This window comes from Trifolium pratense, linkage group LG4 (genome assembly GCF_020283565.1).
Source record: "Trifolium pratense cultivar HEN17-A07 linkage group LG4, ARS_RC_1.1, whole genome shotgun sequence".
In the NCBI taxonomy this organism is placed as follows: Eukaryota; Viridiplantae; Streptophyta; class Magnoliopsida; order Fabales; family Fabaceae; genus Trifolium; species Trifolium pratense.
The window spans coordinates 23,058,942-23,078,196 of NC_060062.1; the positions used below are offsets into that span (position 1 = coordinate 23,058,942).

A 19,255-nucleotide genomic window follows, 5' to 3' on the forward strand; every position below is an offset into this window, starting at 1 on the left:
TACATGGTGACCTCAATGAGGAAGTATACATGCAACCTCCACCTGGCCTATCTCTTCCACGTTCCAATCTGGTCTGCAAACTACAAAGATCTTTATATGGCCTCAAACAGGCTAGCAGACAATGGAACACTAAACTTACTGAAACTCTTACTGCATCTGGCTATGTTCAATCCAAGTCAGACTATTCCTTATTCACAAAACAAGCTTCATCTGGTCTCACAATTATTCTTGTCTATGTCGATGATCTGGTTTTAGGAGGGACCGATAGTAATGAGATTCAGAACATTAAAGCATTATTGGATGAAAAGTTTAGTATCAAAGATCTTGGTTATCTCAAATATTTTTTGGGATTTGAAGTAGCAAGAACACAAGCTGGTATCTCTCTATGTCAAAGAAAATATGCACTTGACTTAATTCAAGATGCTGGTTTACTTGGTGCCAAACCTTGCAGCACACCTATGCAACCTCAGTTACAATTGCATAAATCTTCTGGTCAAGCTATCTCAGAACCTACTTCTTACAGACGACTCATTGGAAGGTTACTTTATCTCACACACTCTAGGCCTGAAATTGCTTATGCTGTAAGCAAGCTAAGTCAATTTCTAGACAAACCAACCAATGAACATATGTTAGCAGGATTACATGTTCTCAGATACGTCAAAAATAGTCCTGGACAAGGTTTATTCTTTGATTCTAAATCACCATTAACACTTAAAGGCTTCTCTGACTCTGATTGGGGTGCATGCCCAGATACTAGGAGATCTACTACTGGTTTTTGTTTCTTTCTTGGCAACTCTCTCATAAGCTGGAAAAGTAAGAAACAAAATGTTGTTTCTAGGTCTTCATCGGAAGCTGAATATAGGGCATTGGCTCAAACTACTTGTGAAGGTCAATGGTTGAAGTTCTTGCTGCAAGATCTTCACATATCACACCCTACTCCTATAGTGATTTACTGTGACAACAAATCTGCACTTCATATTGCTGCAAACCCTGTCTTCCACGAGAGAACTAAGCATATTGAAATGGACTGTCATGTTGTTCGAGAGAAAGTTCAATCTGGGCTAATTCACTTGTTATCTGTTCATACCAAAGAGCAGGTGGCAGATATCCTAACCAAATCCTTGCATCCTGGTCCTTTTCATACACTGCAATCCAAGCTTGGAATGATTGATATCTATTCCAGCTTGAGGGGGGATGTTGAAACTCAAGGCAAGAAGGAATGAAGTAGTTATCTTACTACACAAGTTACTCAACTTCTCTAACTAATTTGGTTACAAAGTTAGTTAGAAGTTGTTGTTAGTTAGCTGCTTAGATTGGTTAGTTAGTTAGACTAGTTAGTTTAACATTTTGCAATATAAATAAGTGTAAGTGCATTGTGTAAACTCAAGTTTTGTGTTAATGCAAATTCTCTTCTTCTTGCTTAAGGTTCACATTGAGCCTAAGCTTTAGTATAGATTTTCCTTGTTCCTTCAACAATGGTGATTGAGTTTCTCTTTTCACAAGATATGATGCCTTCACCAATGGATTAATTAATTAAAGGGAAAACACCGGTGACACTGTGCTTTTTGAGTTACAAAATTTTGGAGGATGATCTAATACTGATACAGAATTTTGGAGGACTTCCTTCTAGTGTTTTTATTCTTTTTCAATTTATTTATTTTGTTACTCAAGTCGCTTCTCACGTCTGCATTGACCAGGTTAAAATTGACATTTTGCAAAAGGGATAAAAATAGGGTTAAAAGTGCTATTTTTAAAATTAGGAGGCAAAAATTACAAGTTTATGAAATTTAGGAGGCCAAAAATACAATTTAGCCTAATAAATTCAAACAAATATTAACTGGAAGTATACTTTTTGTTTTAAAAAAGAAGTTATATAACTTTTTTTTTTTTTGACTAAAACGTGAATTATACCATAACAATAATACGTCATAAAGTTTTAGACTAGTGGTGAGTTACGTGAATCTTGATTATTTGCATTTATATAACTTTTTCAAATTCATTTTACACATATTTCTTGACCTTTTTCTTTTCTTAAATCACTTGTATTTCATAAAAATTGGGGGCGATATAATCTTTACGCAAAGGCCATTTTATCCAACTTTCGGGCATTAAAATACGTTTCAGACATGGATGATTATCTTAAGAGATTCATAACATAAACTCCTTATTTAGGAGAAAAGTTTTTCAAGCATCCACTCAATAATAGACTTTACACGCTTCTTCGAGTCAAGAGGTCCAAATAAAAAGTTTCACACATGTCAACCATTTGATTATAGCCTCTTGTAAAGGTTTAACTATACATTTGGTTCCTTACGTTTATTTTAGGTTTTAATTTGATCCCTTACGTTTATTTTAGGTTTCAAGTTAGTCATTTCCGTCAATTTCGTCACATGTGGCAGTCAATTTGCATACGTGAACAGATATGTTGCACTTGGACACACTGACACGTGTATTGTTCAAACGGTGTTAGTGACAAAATTAACTGAAAGGATTAACTTGAAACCTAAAATAAATGTAAGGGACCAAATTGATATTTTTTTAAACGTAAGAGACCAAATTAAAACATAAAATAAATAAAAGGGATCAAATGTATAGTTAAGTCATCTCGTAAAAATAAACCATTTGATTATGACCTAGAATTTAGCTTCAACTTGTTTCTCTTTTACATGGAACCTCGTTCCATTTGTGTACTAATTCATTCGTGAATTTGGAAATCTTTCTCCTTTCCTAATTAAATATAGTTTTCACTATAAAATTATAGAATTCTCAAGATATCATAATATCCAATTCAAAGGTACATCTCCATCAAGCACACATGTTAAAAAAAAAACAAAAAACCTTTTCATCAATGCATCACCTCGCTGGATTCAAGGAGTGCCAATCTCACATCACATTGTACATCTCATTTTCATTATTTTCCATTCTAAGCAACATTTCCAATCAAGAAATCCATGCGAACATGCAATCGCAATCGTCTGATCTATAATTATATGACTGATGTTATAACTTTACAAAATGGATATAAACGTAATCAGAACATAAATAATCTAATCAAATATCAAACTGTACGTATCTACAACAATGAGAAACCATAATTCCACCCATTATTTCCAATTTTTACCCCCTAAAAAACCACTTTCTTATAAATAAATAAACACACAACAATTTCAGAAAGAAAAAAAAAAACACATAAAAAACCCAACCTTTGTTACTTTCACATCGGAAAATATTGCCATCTTCTCTGCCGCATTTCACCAACTCCGATCGTCGTTCTTGGCGAGGTCCAAAGATAGACGATATATTCATCAGGTCATCATATTACATCCATCAAACACATACATAAGGTAAAAAAAAAAACTATTCATCTCACATCACATCACTAGATTTGAGGAGTACCAATCTCACATTATACATCTCATTTTCATTATTTACCATTCTACCCCATATTTCCAATCAAATAATCCATGCAGTCATGCAATCTCAGTCATCGTCCGATCTTTAATCATACGACTAACATTCTAACTTTACTTCATATCTAAAACACGTTTTACCAAAACACACAAATCATCCTATCAAAATCAAACTATCAATATCTACATCATAAAAAGCCACAACTCATTAATTATTTCCAATTTTGACCTTAGAAACTACTTTCCCATGAACAAATTCAACCCACAAAAATCTCACAAAAGAAAAACACTAGTCACACAAAGAAGAAAACTTGAAAACAAGCCTTTATTACTTCCTTTTTTTTTCTTCTTTTCTTTTCTTTTCTTTTCAAAGTCATGCCTCATTCTCTCGCATACCCTATTTAATCAATCAATCTTCCCTCCCAAGGTTTTAATTCTACCACTCTTAACCAAACTCAAAAACCCTAGATTCTCTCTTCACAATCATTTCATTCTTCGAGTTCTTCACCCTAAAGATACTCAAAAATTTCCCATCACAAAATCACACCCTTTTCAATTTTTCATCTGCTTCTGCTATTTTCCCATTCAGAAGTTTCGTAAATTTCATAAATCCCTAATTTCTTTACGTGGGTCTCTTAAAAATCACACCTTTTGCTCTTTGATCACGAATGGGTATAACCAAATTCAATTCATGAACTCGTATTTTCTCATCAAAGAAACGATTTTTTTCAAAAGGGTTGAATTTTCTGAGATTATTGCGTGTTGGGTTTGAATGATTTTGTTTGTTTGTTTCTGAAAAACAGTTTACAGTTACAGAAGCAACAATGTCGGATGACATGCTTGTGCATTTTTCGTCGAATTCTTCTAACCAATCGGATCAGTCTCTGCCTACAAAGATTGCTAAGCTTGAAGCTCGAATGGTTGGAAAAGGTTCTTCTTCTGCTTCTCAGCAACAAGGTTGGTCTTCTGTTTCTTCAGCTGGGAAATTCAGTGGAGCAGTTGAAGATTTGGTTGAACCTTGTACTTCAAGTGACTCCGATGATGATGTAAGTTTTATCCATTTTTATCTGCAAGATGAGTTTTATGCTATGAAGCACGAACACTCCTCGGATTAGGCGTGTCTTAGTGTCGGACACTACTAGACACCAATACATATAGTTAGTTACATTGAATTGTGTCATTTCTCAAATTATTATTGGTGTCGAGTGCGCGCTTTTCATAGGTTTTATGTATTCATGAGGCTTCATGTTCGTGTCAGTTGCGCGTTCGCGCTTTTCATAGGTTTTATGTATTCATGAGGCTTCATATTTGTTGCTTATTTGCTTGTAGTGATAAGGATTTTCAATGCTGATCTAATAGTTTGTTGTTGTAATTTTTGTTGGTTGAATGATTGTTTATCGAGTAAATAGCCATATGGGTCCTTGAATGTAACTTCCATCTTTGAATGTATCAAAATTAGGAAAAAAAACCAAATGTATCATTTGTTGGTCGGTTTTATGCTCGCATATTTATTTTGCTAGTTAGTTGGTCATTGAACATGCCGTCCATTAGTAAGTTTGGTCAGTGAAATTAGTAATAGAAAACACATTTAGGGATACTTTGTAATTTGATACATTCAAGAACTGTAGTCATACCGCTCCGCCTGGTCCACCTTACATTTGAGGACCAAAATGACTGTTTATTCACTGTTTATCTTTTTATGGTTTTTGATATAATAAAGGAAAATGCTAACTAGTGCCCCCGGGGCACTAGTTAAGGATACTAATTATAGTAAAATTACATTGAAACTTGTGTAGTCAATGTTTGTAAAGTATAAAAAGTGTCATTTCCAATGCAAAAATTGCTTTTTTTGTATCCTTAACTAGTGCTCCGGGGGCACTAGTTAGCATGACCCGGTAATAAATATGTGGTGTATGTTATTTTTCCTGACAAGAAGATTATGTATTTTGTACGAGCAATTCTTGGATGCGTTCTTTTGATAGACTGAATTAATAGATTGTTTTTATCTACATATTTCTATTCCAGAATGGCGGGGAGTTCTTGATTCAAGCCAACACGCGTAAGCGCCCAAAACCTGAAAATGATACTGCTGATGTTTTTGAACGTGCTGAGGTTTGTTTTCATATGGAAACTCTGTATACTCTTCGCTATATAGTATAGTATAAAATAGATGTGACGGAAATTTGTCGGATAAATTGTGTTTGTTTGGCTTACTTCTAAAATCTAAATACTTTGTAGTTGCAATCTGCTGTTACTGATGGAAGACAGGCTAGTTTGGAGGCCGTGGAGACAAAAAATAATGTCGAAGCAAATAGAAAGAGATCTGGTCGTGGAAGAGGGAGTTCTGGTTCAGGTAGGGGTCGTGGATCCAAAAGTAATGATCAAACCAGATCACAAATTTCTCCCCCAACAGTTTCTGCTTCAAATGGTCAGAATGAGAATAAAGTAAGCAGTTTACAACAGTTTCAGTTTTATTAGCTATGGGAATGACATCTTGCTCAAGCAATAAATTTTATGGAATGATTATTTATGTTGTACTCCTTGACTGTTCACTATAAAACTCATTTATTTGCAGGATGGTAGAATCAAAGATCAGTTTCATAATGATAATAGTGCTTCATTAGAGGTATGGCTCTTCTATATTATTGAGTTACATTATTGAGTTCCACTTTTAAGTTTTAAGACAGTAAACGTGTGTTCGGCTTTATATGTTCACAATTAGAATTTTGATTTGACCTCTTTCAATTGTCTCTTTCCCCACCATATCTGCATGACTTCGCTGATACTTTAAAACTTCATTATTGTGAGTTTCAATTTTTTTTTTCTTATCTGATTTCATCTTTCTATTAAATTAGGAGGAGGTTGCATCTTTACGTGCAAGAATTGTTGTGTTGGAGGAAGACTTGCGTAAAGCAAAGCTAGAAAACTCTGAGAATCAGAATGTTCGTCAGCAGTTGGAAATGGTAAACCAATGTTTGTCCAATTGCAACAAGAGTTGTGAATTGATAGTTGTTGAAATTAATGTGATGGTTTTCTGTTCTTTTTAATGTTTTATTTTGGCACATGCAGGAACTGAAGGAACTGAAAGCTCTTGAACAACAAATGAAGCCTAAGGTTTGATTACTTTTAGCTTTTAGCTTTTAATTGCACATTAATTGCAGTTAAACTTTCCTTCTTGATTCTACCTAGACACGACACTCCTTTTAGTATACATGTTAAAATGTTATTTAAAATATAATAAAGTGGTGGATTCACTTTTGCATGTGACACTAAATCTGCCTGCATGAAACTTCTTAAAAAAGGTTATTGTTCTAAATAATCTAAAATAAGTTAAGGAGCATTCTATTTGTCATGCATAATAAATAAGTTAAGCCAGCATATTCACATTTGGTCTTGTATTTTGCAGAGAACAAAAATAATATCTGATTTGCTGATATCAGTTTCAAAGGCTGAAAGACAAGAAGCAAGGCTAAAAGTACGACAAGACTCATTGAGGCTTGGAAATGTTGGTGTACTCAGGTATAGGTGGAGCATTGTTTGTGACAAATACTTTTTTATATTATTTTTATTTAGGTTTTCTTATTGGTTTGATTATGAATTTTAGAGCTGGTACTATCATATCGGAGACATGGGAAGATGGTCAGGCGTTAAAGGATCTTAATGCCCAGCTTGTATGTCAAATCTCTTTCTACCCCTTCGTATTTATTTATTGAATTTATTATGCACCAATGGTATTTGCATGTAGTATCATAGATGTCACATCCATTTTGGGACAATTTCTTCTTAATATATCGGGATTCAAGATGAGATTCCTGTTCAAAATAGATAAACACTAGAGACTTGTATCGATCTACACTGCCCAATGCTTGAAGTATAGATTTTAACCGTATTGCATGAATATTTGTATGTACACTATAAAAACAAATCAATTTATTTTTCATGTAACACATCAACGTTAAGTTAAACTGTCTCTAAAGATATTTATGTGTTTCATTTGTGCAACCATGGTTTTATGGGCTTCTCATTAATGATCTTAGATTCTAAATACTATCACACTTGGGCCTTTTTGCTTTTGTTGGATTGATGACTAAAGGCAACTATATAGACGGTGTCTTCTCTTCGAACTTCTAAGCGTTTCCCTTTTCACTATGATTGAGGGGCATTAGCTTGTGGTGTATTTTGTGAATGTTTCCATAACATCTGTGGTAGTTTTTTGCATTAGTAATAACATGAATTCCCTTATCTCTTGATTTTATATTTTACAGAAACAACTAATAGAATCAAAAGAGGCAGTTGAGCGCCAGCGGAAGCTGTTCAAGAAAAAACAATCAGGTAACACTAGGTTTCCTTTTTTTCTCTTAACATTTGTCTTGCTTCACTTGGGGAAGAGGGGTTAAGCGGACCACATGAATGACTGTCCTTTTCCGCTTTCCCTTTCCCTTCATTCTTAGTTTGTATATTTGTACCAATTGTCATTATAACATATACCACTGATCATAATAAACCTGTACAGTACCCTATGTGATTTGTTTGCATCAACTTTTAATAGCCTTCATTATTTATTTATTTATTTATATATTACCCTGATTATATTATAAATCATGAATATGCTCCTTAACATGGCTAATTGACTCAATAAATATCTATTTCAGGCTATGAGATACTGCTAGACTATCTTGTATCATGTTATTCTGCTCACTTTCTAATGGTTTGAGTTTTGTTTTGCTTGTTCCTTTTCTATGGTTGAAGATAAGAGTGAAGGAATAGATGCAGAGGCTGGAATGCTGGAAGATATTATTCTCATGCACGAGGAAATCTATAAGTGTCGACTAGCCAGCATTAAACGGGTAAGTTGCTACTTCTCGAATTATTTTATTTCCTCTTTATATTTCTAATGGTGGAATAATTTTCAGGAAGAAGAAATTGTTTTGCGAGAGAGGGACCGCTACGAACTAGAGAAGGGCAGACTAATTCGTGAAATGAAACGCATACGGGATGAAGATGGTTCACGGTTCAACAACTTTCAGATTCTAAACCATCGTTATGCCCTTCTAAACCTTCTCGGAAAGGGAGGATTCAGCGAGGTGTACAAGGTCTAAACTTTTATAGTTCAATAGTAATCATTTTTTCATATTTATATTACTTTAGGAAATATTATACAAGGTTGAGTTAGTAAAACCAAAATCCTAGAGAGTTCCTTTGCCTTTATTGGCAATTGTAAATAAATACCTTTTTGCTCCAGCAGGCTTTTGACTTGGTGGAGCATAGATATGTTGCCTGCAAACTTCATGGTTTAAATGCTCAATGGAGTGAAGAGAAGAAGCAAAGTTACATAAGGCATGCACTTCGAGAGTATAATATTCACAAGACATTGGTTCACCCTCACATTGTTCGCTTATGGGACATCTTTGAGATTGATACGAATACATTCTGCACGGTGCTAGAGTATTGTAGTGGTATATGCACCTTATCTGTTTTATGAAAATCATTATTTTTTTGACTTTTGTGACAAACTATGGGTCTGTTTGGATCGAGTTATTTGAGCTTGTCTACTTGCCTAAGCACTTGTGAGATTGTTTGAAAGAGCTAATGAAAACAGCTAATGACATGTCCATAAGATGTTTCCAACTTATTTCCATAAGCTCTCCAGGATAGCTTATGAAAAGTTGAAAACAATTTAAAGTTTATTTGAAAACAATATGATTTTATCTTATATTACAGAGATAGATTTTACATAGTGCTTAATTAAGTTGTTTATCCAAACAAGACCTATAAATATTGTATGTTTGATTTCTTGTTTTGTCTATCACTCCTTCCTCTGATCCTCTTTTGTTCTACCAGGGAAAGATCTTGATGCTGTTCTTAAAGCAACGCCTACATTGCCTGAGAGGGAGGCTAAGGTCATTTTAAGTCAGATTTTCCATGGCCTTGTTTACATGAATAAAAGAACACTGAAGATTATTCATTATGATTTAAAGCCTGGAAATGTTTTGTTTGATGAACTTGGGATCGCTAAAGTGACTGATTTTGGTCTTAGCAAGATAGTGGAGAATGACGTGGGATCCCAGGGTATGGAACTTACATCCCAGGGTGCTGGAACATATTGGTAAGCGACTAAGAATTAAGATCATTGTTGTAGGATTTCAAATTTTGAAGTGTTCCAAATTTGTTAGTTTTAAGCTTCAGTCTCCTCAATATACTTCAACTTTGATGCTCGTTTCATGTTTCCACGATCTTTTAACATTTGCGTTAATAAAGCCTCTTATGCCTTTTTTTCTTTTCTGATTTGCAGGTATTTGCCTCCTGAATGCTTTGAGCTCAGCAAGACACCACTTATATCATCCAAGGTCAATAATTTTCTAATTTGTAAATACACGAATAGGTTTTTTCTGCGTGTGATCAATTTTCCATTTATTAGTCCTTTTGTTCAAAACTGTTATTTCACTTTAACATAAGTGTTGTGATGGTTGGTTGGTATTGTGCAAACAACTAAGAATTGGATAATGATAATCACCTTGCGTTTCTGACTTGTGGAAAACAGGTTGATGTCTGGTCTGCTGGTATTTTGTTTTATCAAATGCTCTTTGGCAGACGTCCTTTCGGACACGACCAAACACAAGAGAGAATACTTCGTGAAGACACGATCATTAAGGCACGCAAAGTTGAATTTCCCTCTAGGCCTACTATTTCTAGTGAGGCAAAGGTTAGTTGAGCCCTTTTCTATTAATTACTGCCCCTGGCTGATTGTTCTTTGCCATATTTCATTTATTTATATTATTCGATAGTGGACACAATCTTTGCTTGTTGTGGGTTATATTTATTGAACAAATATTCAACTTTATTCCATGCTCAAGCACAAAATATCCTTCATAATTTTAATTGAATGTGCAGTGTCTCTCCTCCATATCACAATGCCATTAAAATGGTGATGGTTTGATAGTTTTGAAAGTAATTTGCACCAACGAGAAAATATTGATAGTGCAAGATATTTTTTTCATTTAAATTATTTATCATTCTAATTATCATCACCAGAACCACAATAAAATTTCTTAGGCATTGTATTCTCAAAGTAGTTAAAATCTCAACCGTTGATTTCCAATCAATAATCATAATTCTGTATTGTATTATCTAAAGAGCATTCATTACTTTAAAGGAGTCAAATCCAAAAAAATAATACCTACTATCTACAATTCTTACTATGAAACCTGACAATTATCTCTACTATGTTTACAATTTTGTCAGGATTTTATTCGGCGATGTCTTACATATAACCAGGCCGAGAGACCAGATGTGTTAACCATTGCTCAAGATCCATATCTCACTTACACAAAAAAGTAATGATGATCATTGACTTGGCTTTGTTACCTTCACCCCACGAAAAAAGTATACGGGGATTTCATCTTCTAACTTCGGTCACTAAAATATCTGTCAGAATTTGTACAGGTTGTAAATTTTTTTTTTATCTTGAATGAGTCAGAGAAAGAATGTTTCCTCACTCTGAAAGGATCAAAGGAAGTCTTGTTGTCTTCATGCATTTAACATTTGGTTCAAAATGTTGGAGTATCAAAAGGCAAGTTGGTTTTACTTGACCTTAAAAGGGTCATGATGATGTATAGGTTGGTGAGAAGGTTTTCCAGATTTTTTAGTACTCTTCTTGCCACCAAATTATAGGATTTTAATTCATATTGATATTGATTGGCTGCCATTTTAAAGATATTTTGTTGAACAGTTTGTTTATGTTACATTTGCCTAATATGTGGTTTAGCCTAGTATGTGGTGCCTGGTACAAAAGTAGTTTTCAACCATCGTACGTGATGTATTTTTTGAATAATAGCCTAGTATTTGCAATTTCACCTCTTATTCTTCTTAGTTCCACACTTGTTCAACTTTGGCGTTCCAATTTTTGAAATCTAGGGTTTCTTAATTCTCGTAAGTGTAGGGTTTGTAGTGCATCAATCATTAATGGTAGCAATTGTTTGCTCCCTGACCTCTTCTCAAAAACGAACTCTTGTGTGCTCAACAAGTAGAAGGATGGCATTTTACATGTTACCATTGTGGCGGAATGGGTGTGGTGACCACAATTTGTATAGGGTAACAAGGGTATGAAGAAAAGATTCTCCACTTCCTTTGATAGGTCATCATCCCCAAACAGCATGCTTGTTGAGCTCTATCAGTCTTAGAACTTGGTAGTCAACAACGAACCACACCACTATTATTGTCATCGCTTGAGTCTGCTTCACAATACCTTTTCACTTCTCTCCGTTTTTTATTTTGTTTCAAAGTCTTCCTTAAGGCCGTTAATGTCCTCATTGCCATACTCTTCCTTGTCAAGCTCTCAACTCCAACAATCCATCAAATTTGTCAACAAGCATTTGTATCAACAAGGTTGTTAGCCAACAGTCCATCATCCTTTTTCCTCTTGAACTAAGGTTTATCCTTGATGCTCATGTGATTCTTTGAAACAAAACTTCTTTTTATTGCATGTGCACTTGCAATTTGTTCTCCTGAGTCCTTGTTTTCCATAAATTTAGTATTGAAATTGTCAGTCTCCACACCAGCCAATATATTCATTGCCATGTTCGTAAATATTTGGTATTCTTTGTCTGTCATATATATGCAATCGTGATTCTTCATAGGCTGAAATGCAAATTGAGATTCACCAAGAGAGGTACACCAAGTATATGCAATAAGCAGGTAAAGAAGAATAAATACTAAAAAAGGAGGTTATGAATGCGTCAATATATAACTCTAGTTGGGAGGAATAAACTATAGTCCACTAAGTTAAATTTTATAAAGTGTAGAGGGTGTACAAAAATCGAATTTGGATCCTCTCTAATTATTCTCTCATGTTTTGTCTCCTTTTGTTAATCTCAAAACACTCTATACTACATTGTAGCATAGCCACATGTACATCTTTGAGTAATATGAAGGTGCTTCTGGAATATTATTAATCCTCGACCATCATCTTGTGTTAAGGTTATGAAAACAATGACAATTGAAAAAATAAGAGAATTTTCATGGTTGTGATTTGTGAAGTTGAATAGTGAAGTGAAGAAACGAAGTATGATATTTATTTATTTATTTGCATTTTTTTTCAAGGTTGAGTCAATAGAAAATCGACTTGGGAATCTATGGTCAAACCTTAATTTTGGTAAAATAATTTTTCATTTTAGCGAAAGTAATTTTTTATTTTGGGAGAGTAACACAAATGTGTCCACGCACGCTTACATGTACCCATATAAACACCGAAAAAAATGTGTTTCTAAATAAAGTAAAATTAATAGAGATGTTGATATTATGAAATTACTTGAAAATAATAATATCACGCCAAGTGACAAAAAAAAGGAAGCACAGAGGCTTCACAAGCGAAAATAGAAAAAATATTACAATATATGTAGACCAATAATAACTGATAAAAACCTTTTTGGTAGACCAAACCTTCCACATGCGGATGTTTGGATTCCAGAGGTTCAGGGGTAAAAAAATAAGGTAAAATCATATCCTGAAAATTTATGATTTGGCACTTGAGAAATATAAAAGGAAAAATTTGTGATAAAGGAGATTGAAGAAGAAGTTAACAAATCTTTATTAACCAGTGCAGTTGGTGATGGTGTATCACTATGCCCAAACTTTGTTAACCGTATATTTCCATTGTTTAGTGTTGCATCCAGCGGCGGAGCTAGCCCGAAAAATTGGGGCGGGCCGCTACAAATATAAATCGAACATGCAAAAGAAATTACTAAAAAAAAGATATATCATATCGAAAGTTTGTCTAGTATGCATATCTCAAAAGTAGTTAAAAGGTGAACCATTAACATGTTTATTAAATAAATTTTAAAAATATATTATGAAATATATTTTATGTCAAATGTGTAAATTTCATACTTTTTAATTAGTTTTTGTATTTATTTTTATAATATTATATGCATCTCTCTAACAAAAATTTAAATTTTTTTAACAAAAGATTGATCAAACATGAATTTTTATGCACAAACTCTATTTTAAATAAAAATTTGAGTACTTTTTTCTCCAAAAAAATATACTTGAATACTTCGACAAAATAAATTACACATTTTTAAGACATCTATAAATTATTAAACAATAAAACATTAGAAGGGATGCTTAAAAAAATAAATTAAAAAGTATATTTGAATTCTGGGACGTAAAACTAGCGGGGGTTTTAAACCCACGCAAACTGAAAACATGTTAAAGAATACTTGATTGTATGGTATGAAACCCCCGCGAAACAAAATTTAACAAACTACACAGACTATGTAGCGGGGGTTTATAACCGCCGCTAAATTGTATACCTATGAAAAAAAATTAAAAATTCTGGGGCGGGCCATGGCCCTGTCCAGCCCATGAATGGCTCCGCCCCTGGTTGCATCATCAAACAAAGAAATGTCATTTTTTGTTATGTTTTCGTTAAAAGTGGAATAATTAAAGGAGATAGGAGGATTTTCTGATTTTGTTAAAGTGATAAAAAAATGAAAAAATGAAAACAATTTTCATGGTTTGGAAAAGAAGAGAGTAGTAAAAAGCAGTAGAAATAAATTAAAGAAACTTACCGGTTACCACAACTTTGGATCTCTTACGAATTTTTCCTTAGTAGTAAAAGGTAAGAGCGCTTGTGAGTTTAGTCTTTGAATTTTTTGCTTATGGCCGGGTAAGTAAGAGTGTTGTTTTGAGGGTTGAGTCTTTTTACAAGGTAAGAGTGTTGTTGAACGCACAGAGAGAGATAAGAATGAAAAAAAAAAAAAGGAGTACCGATTTGTGTTATGTTTGTACGTACATTATAACATGTTCATCTCAATGACTAAAGTTACACTCTCCTTTGTTAAATAATTACTAGTATATAATAAATCATGTAGTAAATAGCACATCGTGGTTGCAACCTGCAATTAAAATTTCAGGAGAATGATTAGTAAAATAATATTATTGTATATTGAATAGTCAAAATTAAATCTATTGTGTTAGATATCATTGGATATTGAGGTTTGTTTATTGTATTGTTCATAAAAGCTACAAGAATAACATTGGATATCAGTTTCTTCGATGTGGTAACTTTCCTGATACCCCGAGATAAACAATAATATCATATACAAGAATATGATATTCTTGCTAGTAATTGTTGAATCTAAGAGGACTCTAGATGGTTAATTCATATTGTGCATAAGCTGACTTGGTGTGCAAGCTAGCAAAAGTGAAAATGTAACTAATTGCTTCTTAAGCAAGTTAGTTAGTTTGTTAGTGAAGTTTGTTAATAGAGTTTGTTAGAGTCAGTTAGATTTGATTTACCTAGGTTGTTAGAGTGTGTTAGAGTCAGTTAGGAAGTTGTTAGTTGGTTAGGGCCTAAGAGAATCATCAACTATTGTGATGATCTAGTATAAATAATTGGCTCATGATTAGTGATTGTAATCAACTACTTTTCCCCATTGTGGATGAATAAAACTGATTCTATTTTTCCCTAATCATCATCTTCTTCTTCTTCCTCTGTTAAACAAGTGCTTTTCTTCCTTTCCATTCATTCACCATTGTTGCAGCAACAAGGATTGTAGATCCTGCAGAAACTGTGCTCATTGGCTTGGCCAAAGTGACAGTGCAGCGCGCGCGTGTTTCCTTGATTGCTTGCTTGCTTGCTAGGCCTGTGCAGGCCAAAGTGATCGAAGCCTAGCTTCAGCTGCGCCAACATCTGGCATCAAGAGCCTGGTTCGTGCTTTAACCATGGCAACCTTTAACAATGGTCAATTCCCTGCGAATCTTCCAGTTTTGGATGGAAAGAATTATGATAATTGGAGCAAACAGATGAAAGTTCTGTTCAATTATCAAGATGTGATGGATCAAGTGATTAATGGTGTGGAATCACTCTCAGAAGGTGCAACAGAGGTTCAAAGAACTCAACACAAAGAATTGAAGAAGAAAGACTACAAGGCATTGTTCATAATTCATCAAAGTGTAAGCCCTGATATCTTTGAAAAGGTTGGAGATTGTGAATCAGCCAAGCAAGCTTGGGATATCTTGGCTACAGCTTATGCTGGAGATCAGAAGGTGAAGAAAGTGAAGCTACAAACCCTAAGAAGCAAGTTTGCACAGCTACAAATGGAAGAGAAAGAAACTGTAAGTGAATTCTTCACTAAAATTGCAAAATTAGTTAATGAAATGAAAGCTTGTGGAGAAATTGTGTCTGGTACAATGAGAGTAGAAAAGATATTGAGATCTTTAACTCCTAAGTTTGACTATGTGGTAGCTGCAATAGAAGAGACTAAGGATCTTGACACTATCAAGGTTGAGGAACTGCAAGGGTCTTTAGAAGCACATGAGCAAAGGATGAATCAGAGAAATTCTGATAAATCCAATGGTGAGGTAGCATTACAAGTTCAGCAGGGTAACAAGAATAAGAAAGGAAAGGGAAAATGGCAAGGCAATAAGGGAAAAGATAGTTATCAGAATGGAAATGGAAAAGAGAATCAAGATACCAAGGGAGGTGGAAATCAGAAGAAACAGTTCAATGGTGGTAGAGGTGGTTACAATGGAGGTGGAAGAGGTGGCAGAGGTGGAAGAGGCAAGTTTGATAAGAAACACATTCAATGCTATAATTGCCAAAATTATGGTCATTTTGCAGATGAATGTAGATTCAGAGAGGAATCAAGTGATGCTGAAGCCAAAATGGCTAGAAATGATGATGATGATGAAGGCTCAGTTATGCTTCTTGTAACTACAAAAGATGAAAGTGACCTTCAAGAGAAGTGGTATCTTGATACTGGATGTACAACACACATGACAGGGAGGAAAGATTGGTTCACAAGCCTAAAGGCTACTCAGAATCACAATGTTAAGTTTGCAGACAATAGCAGCCTTGCAGTATAAGCTATTGGTGATGTAACCATCAAAAGAAAGGATGGCAAGTGTTCAGTGATTTCTGGTGTATTGTACATACCAGGTATGAAATGTAATCTACTCAGTATAAGCCAATTTCTAGAGAAAGATTATAGAATTGTAATGGAGAATAGGTTGCTGAAAGTGTACAACACTAAAGGTAACTTGATGTTAAAAACTGAAATGTCAAAGAATAGGACATTCAAGATTGGGCTCAATGTTCTGAATCACAAGTGCTTGATGACTGCATCAAGCAGAGAAGAATGGAGATGGCACTATAGAATGGGGCACTTGAATTTCAAGGATCTCAGCTTGCTGCAAAAATCAAAGATGGTGACAGGCTTGCCAAGCCTGCAAGTACCTGAAGAGGTTTGTGAAGAGTGTGTGCAGTCAAAGCAGCACAGAGGGAGCTTCAGCAAGTATGCAGCAAGTAAAACCAATAGTGTACTTGAAGTGGTGTATTCAGATGTATGTGGTCCAATGCAAGTGAGCTCAATTGGAGGTAACAGGTACTTTGTAAGTTTCATAGATGACTTTAGCAGAAAACTATGGACTTACTTGATAAGTAAGAAAAGTGACGTGTTTGAAATTTTTAAGAAATTTAAAGCTACAGTTGAAAGACAAAGTGGTAAGAGACTCAAAACCCTAAGAACAGATGGGGGTGGAGAGTATGTATCACATGAATTTGCAAAATTCTGTGACAATGAAGGTATTGTGCATGACATAGTCCCACCATATACTCCACAGCAAAATGGGACTGCTGAAAGAAAAAATAGATCAATTATGGATATGGTGAGGTGTATGTTGAAGGGAAAGCATTTACCTAAGGAGTTATGGGGTGAAGCAGTATCTACTGCTACTTACACATTGAACAGATGCCCTACAAAGAGATTGAAGGGTATCACACCAGAAGAATGTTGGTCAGGACACAAGCCAAATGTGAATCATATGAGAGTGTTTGGTTCACTAGTTTTCAAACACACATCAGATCAATTGAGGAAGAAGCTGGATGATAAGTCAACAATGATGATATTGGTTGGTTATCACTCAACTGGAGGTTACAAACTCTATGATCCAATCAACAACAATGTGGTGATCAGTAGAGATGTAATAATTGATGAACTTAAGGAATGGGACTGGAACACTAATGACAGAAAGAAGTCAACTAGTGTGATGATTGAAGAAGTTAGTGAAGAACAAGTAAATCAGCCAGTGCCTGAGGTGAGAAGATCAAATAGGCCTAGAACTCTACCAGCAAGATTACAAGAGTGTGAAATGAACTCAGATGGTCAAGTGAACAATGATGGTGAGTTGATCCATTTAGCATTCATGGCTGAATCTGAACCAATTGATGTGCATAGTGCTCTACAAAGTGAAAAGTGGAGATGTGCTATGAAAGAAGAATTGGATTCAATTGAAGGCAATCAAACATGGGAGCTGGTGGATCTTCCACAGAGAAAGAAAGCAATAGATGTGAAGTGGGTTTACAAGCTGAAAGTGAACTCAAAGGGTGAAATAACCAGATACAAAGCAAGACTAGTGGCAAAGGGATTTCTTCAGAAAGAAGGTATTGACTATGATGAAGTGTTTGCACCTGTTACTAGAATGGAAACAATTAGGTTAGTAACTGCTCTTGCTAACCTAAATGATTGGCCAATGTATCAAATGGATGTGAAGTCAGCATTTCTGAATGGTCCTATAGAAGAGGAAGTGTATGTTGCCCAGCCACCTGGTTATGAAGTGAAAGGTCAAGAGCTTAAGGTGTATAAGCTTAAGAAGGCACTCTATGGTCTGAAACAAGCTCCAAGAGCCTGGAACAAAAGGATTGACAAGTTCTTAAATGAAATAGGGTTTAAGAAGTGTGTCACAGAACATGGAGTGTATGTCAAGAAAGATGCTGCAAAGGGAGTCATTATAATTTGCCTATATGTAGATGATTTGCTCATCACAGGGAGCAATGAATCTTATATTAGTGAATTCAAGGGTGACTTGAAGGAAGAGTTTGAAATGACAGATTTAGGCCTCATGACATATTTTATAGGCATTGAGTTTCTGAGGAATGAGCAAGGAATCTTAATGCACCAGACTAGATATGCATCAGAGATTTTGAAGAAGTTTGAGATGGACAAATGCAATGTTGCATTGTCACCTGCTGAGCCAAGGTCACAGCTAACTAAGTGTGTAGAAGAAGAGGATGTAGACCCTACATTCTATAGAAAGCTGATTGGTTCTCTGAGGTATTTGTGCAATACAAGGCCAGACTTGGCTCACAGTGTAGGGATTGCTAGCAGGTTCATGGAAAGACCTAAAAGTTCACACTTGATTACAGTGAAAAGAATACTTAGATATGTGAAAGGGACCATAAACTATGGTATTATGTTCCCTGCAAGTGATAGAGGCAAAGAATGCAAGCTGATAGGCTACACAGATTCAAATTGGTGTGGTGATCATGAAGATAGAAAATCAACAGCTGGCTATATGTTTTTCTATGGTGGATCACCAATATCATGGTGTTCAAAGAAGGAACCTGTAGTGGCCTTATCCTCATGTGAGGCTGAATACATAGCAGCATCACTCAGCACTTGTCAAGCTATTTGGTTGAAAAACCTAATTGAAGAGATCAGTCAAGACAAGTGTGAGACAGTGACTTTAAAGATTGATAATGTGTCTGCTATCAATCTTGCAAAGAACCCTATTGCTCATGGAAGAAGTAAGCATATAGAGCTGAGGTTCCATTACTTAAGAGAGCAGGTAAGCAATGGTAACTTGGCCTTAATGCACTGTAGAAGTGAAGAGCAAGTTGCAGACTTGTTAACCAAGGTTGTAACAACACAGGTGTTTGAAAATTTGAGAAGTGAAATGGGAATTGAGACAGTGGACAACATGAATTAAGGGGGTGTGTTGAATCTAAAAGGACTCTAGATGGTTAATTCATATTGTGCATAAGCTGACTTGGTGTGCAAGCTAGC

At 35.0% G+C, this 19,255-nt stretch overlaps 1 protein-coding gene across 2 annotated transcripts; it reads left to right on the forward strand.

The window, feature by feature from the left end:
* Nucleotides 1-3,659: 3,659 nt before the first annotated feature.
* Nucleotides 3,660-11,136, forward strand: LOC123923112 (serine/threonine-protein kinase TOUSLED-like). Of its 2 annotated transcripts, XM_045975760.1 has the most exons (17): nt 3,706-4,082; nt 4,214-4,456; nt 5,436-5,522; nt 5,649-5,855; nt 5,986-6,036; nt 6,266-6,373; nt 6,480-6,524; nt 6,817-6,929; nt 7,015-7,081; nt 7,676-7,742; nt 8,160-8,257; nt 8,324-8,503; nt 8,656-8,866; nt 9,252-9,516; nt 9,703-9,757; nt 9,952-10,113; nt 10,653-11,136. In XM_045975760.1, the coding sequence occupies exons 2-17, from the start codon at nt 4,235-4,237 to the stop codon at nt 10,746-10,748; spliced, it is 2,034 nt and encodes a 677-aa protein (XP_045831716.1). In that variant the 5' UTR covers nt 3,706-4,082; nt 4,214-4,234; the 3' UTR covers nt 10,749-11,136. The 2 variants fall into 2 exon arrangements, with proteins under 2 accessions (XP_045831715.1, XP_045831716.1); XM_045975759.1 differs by having other exon boundaries at nt 3,660-4,456.
* The last annotated feature ends 8,119 nt before the right edge of the window (nt 11,137-19,255 follow it).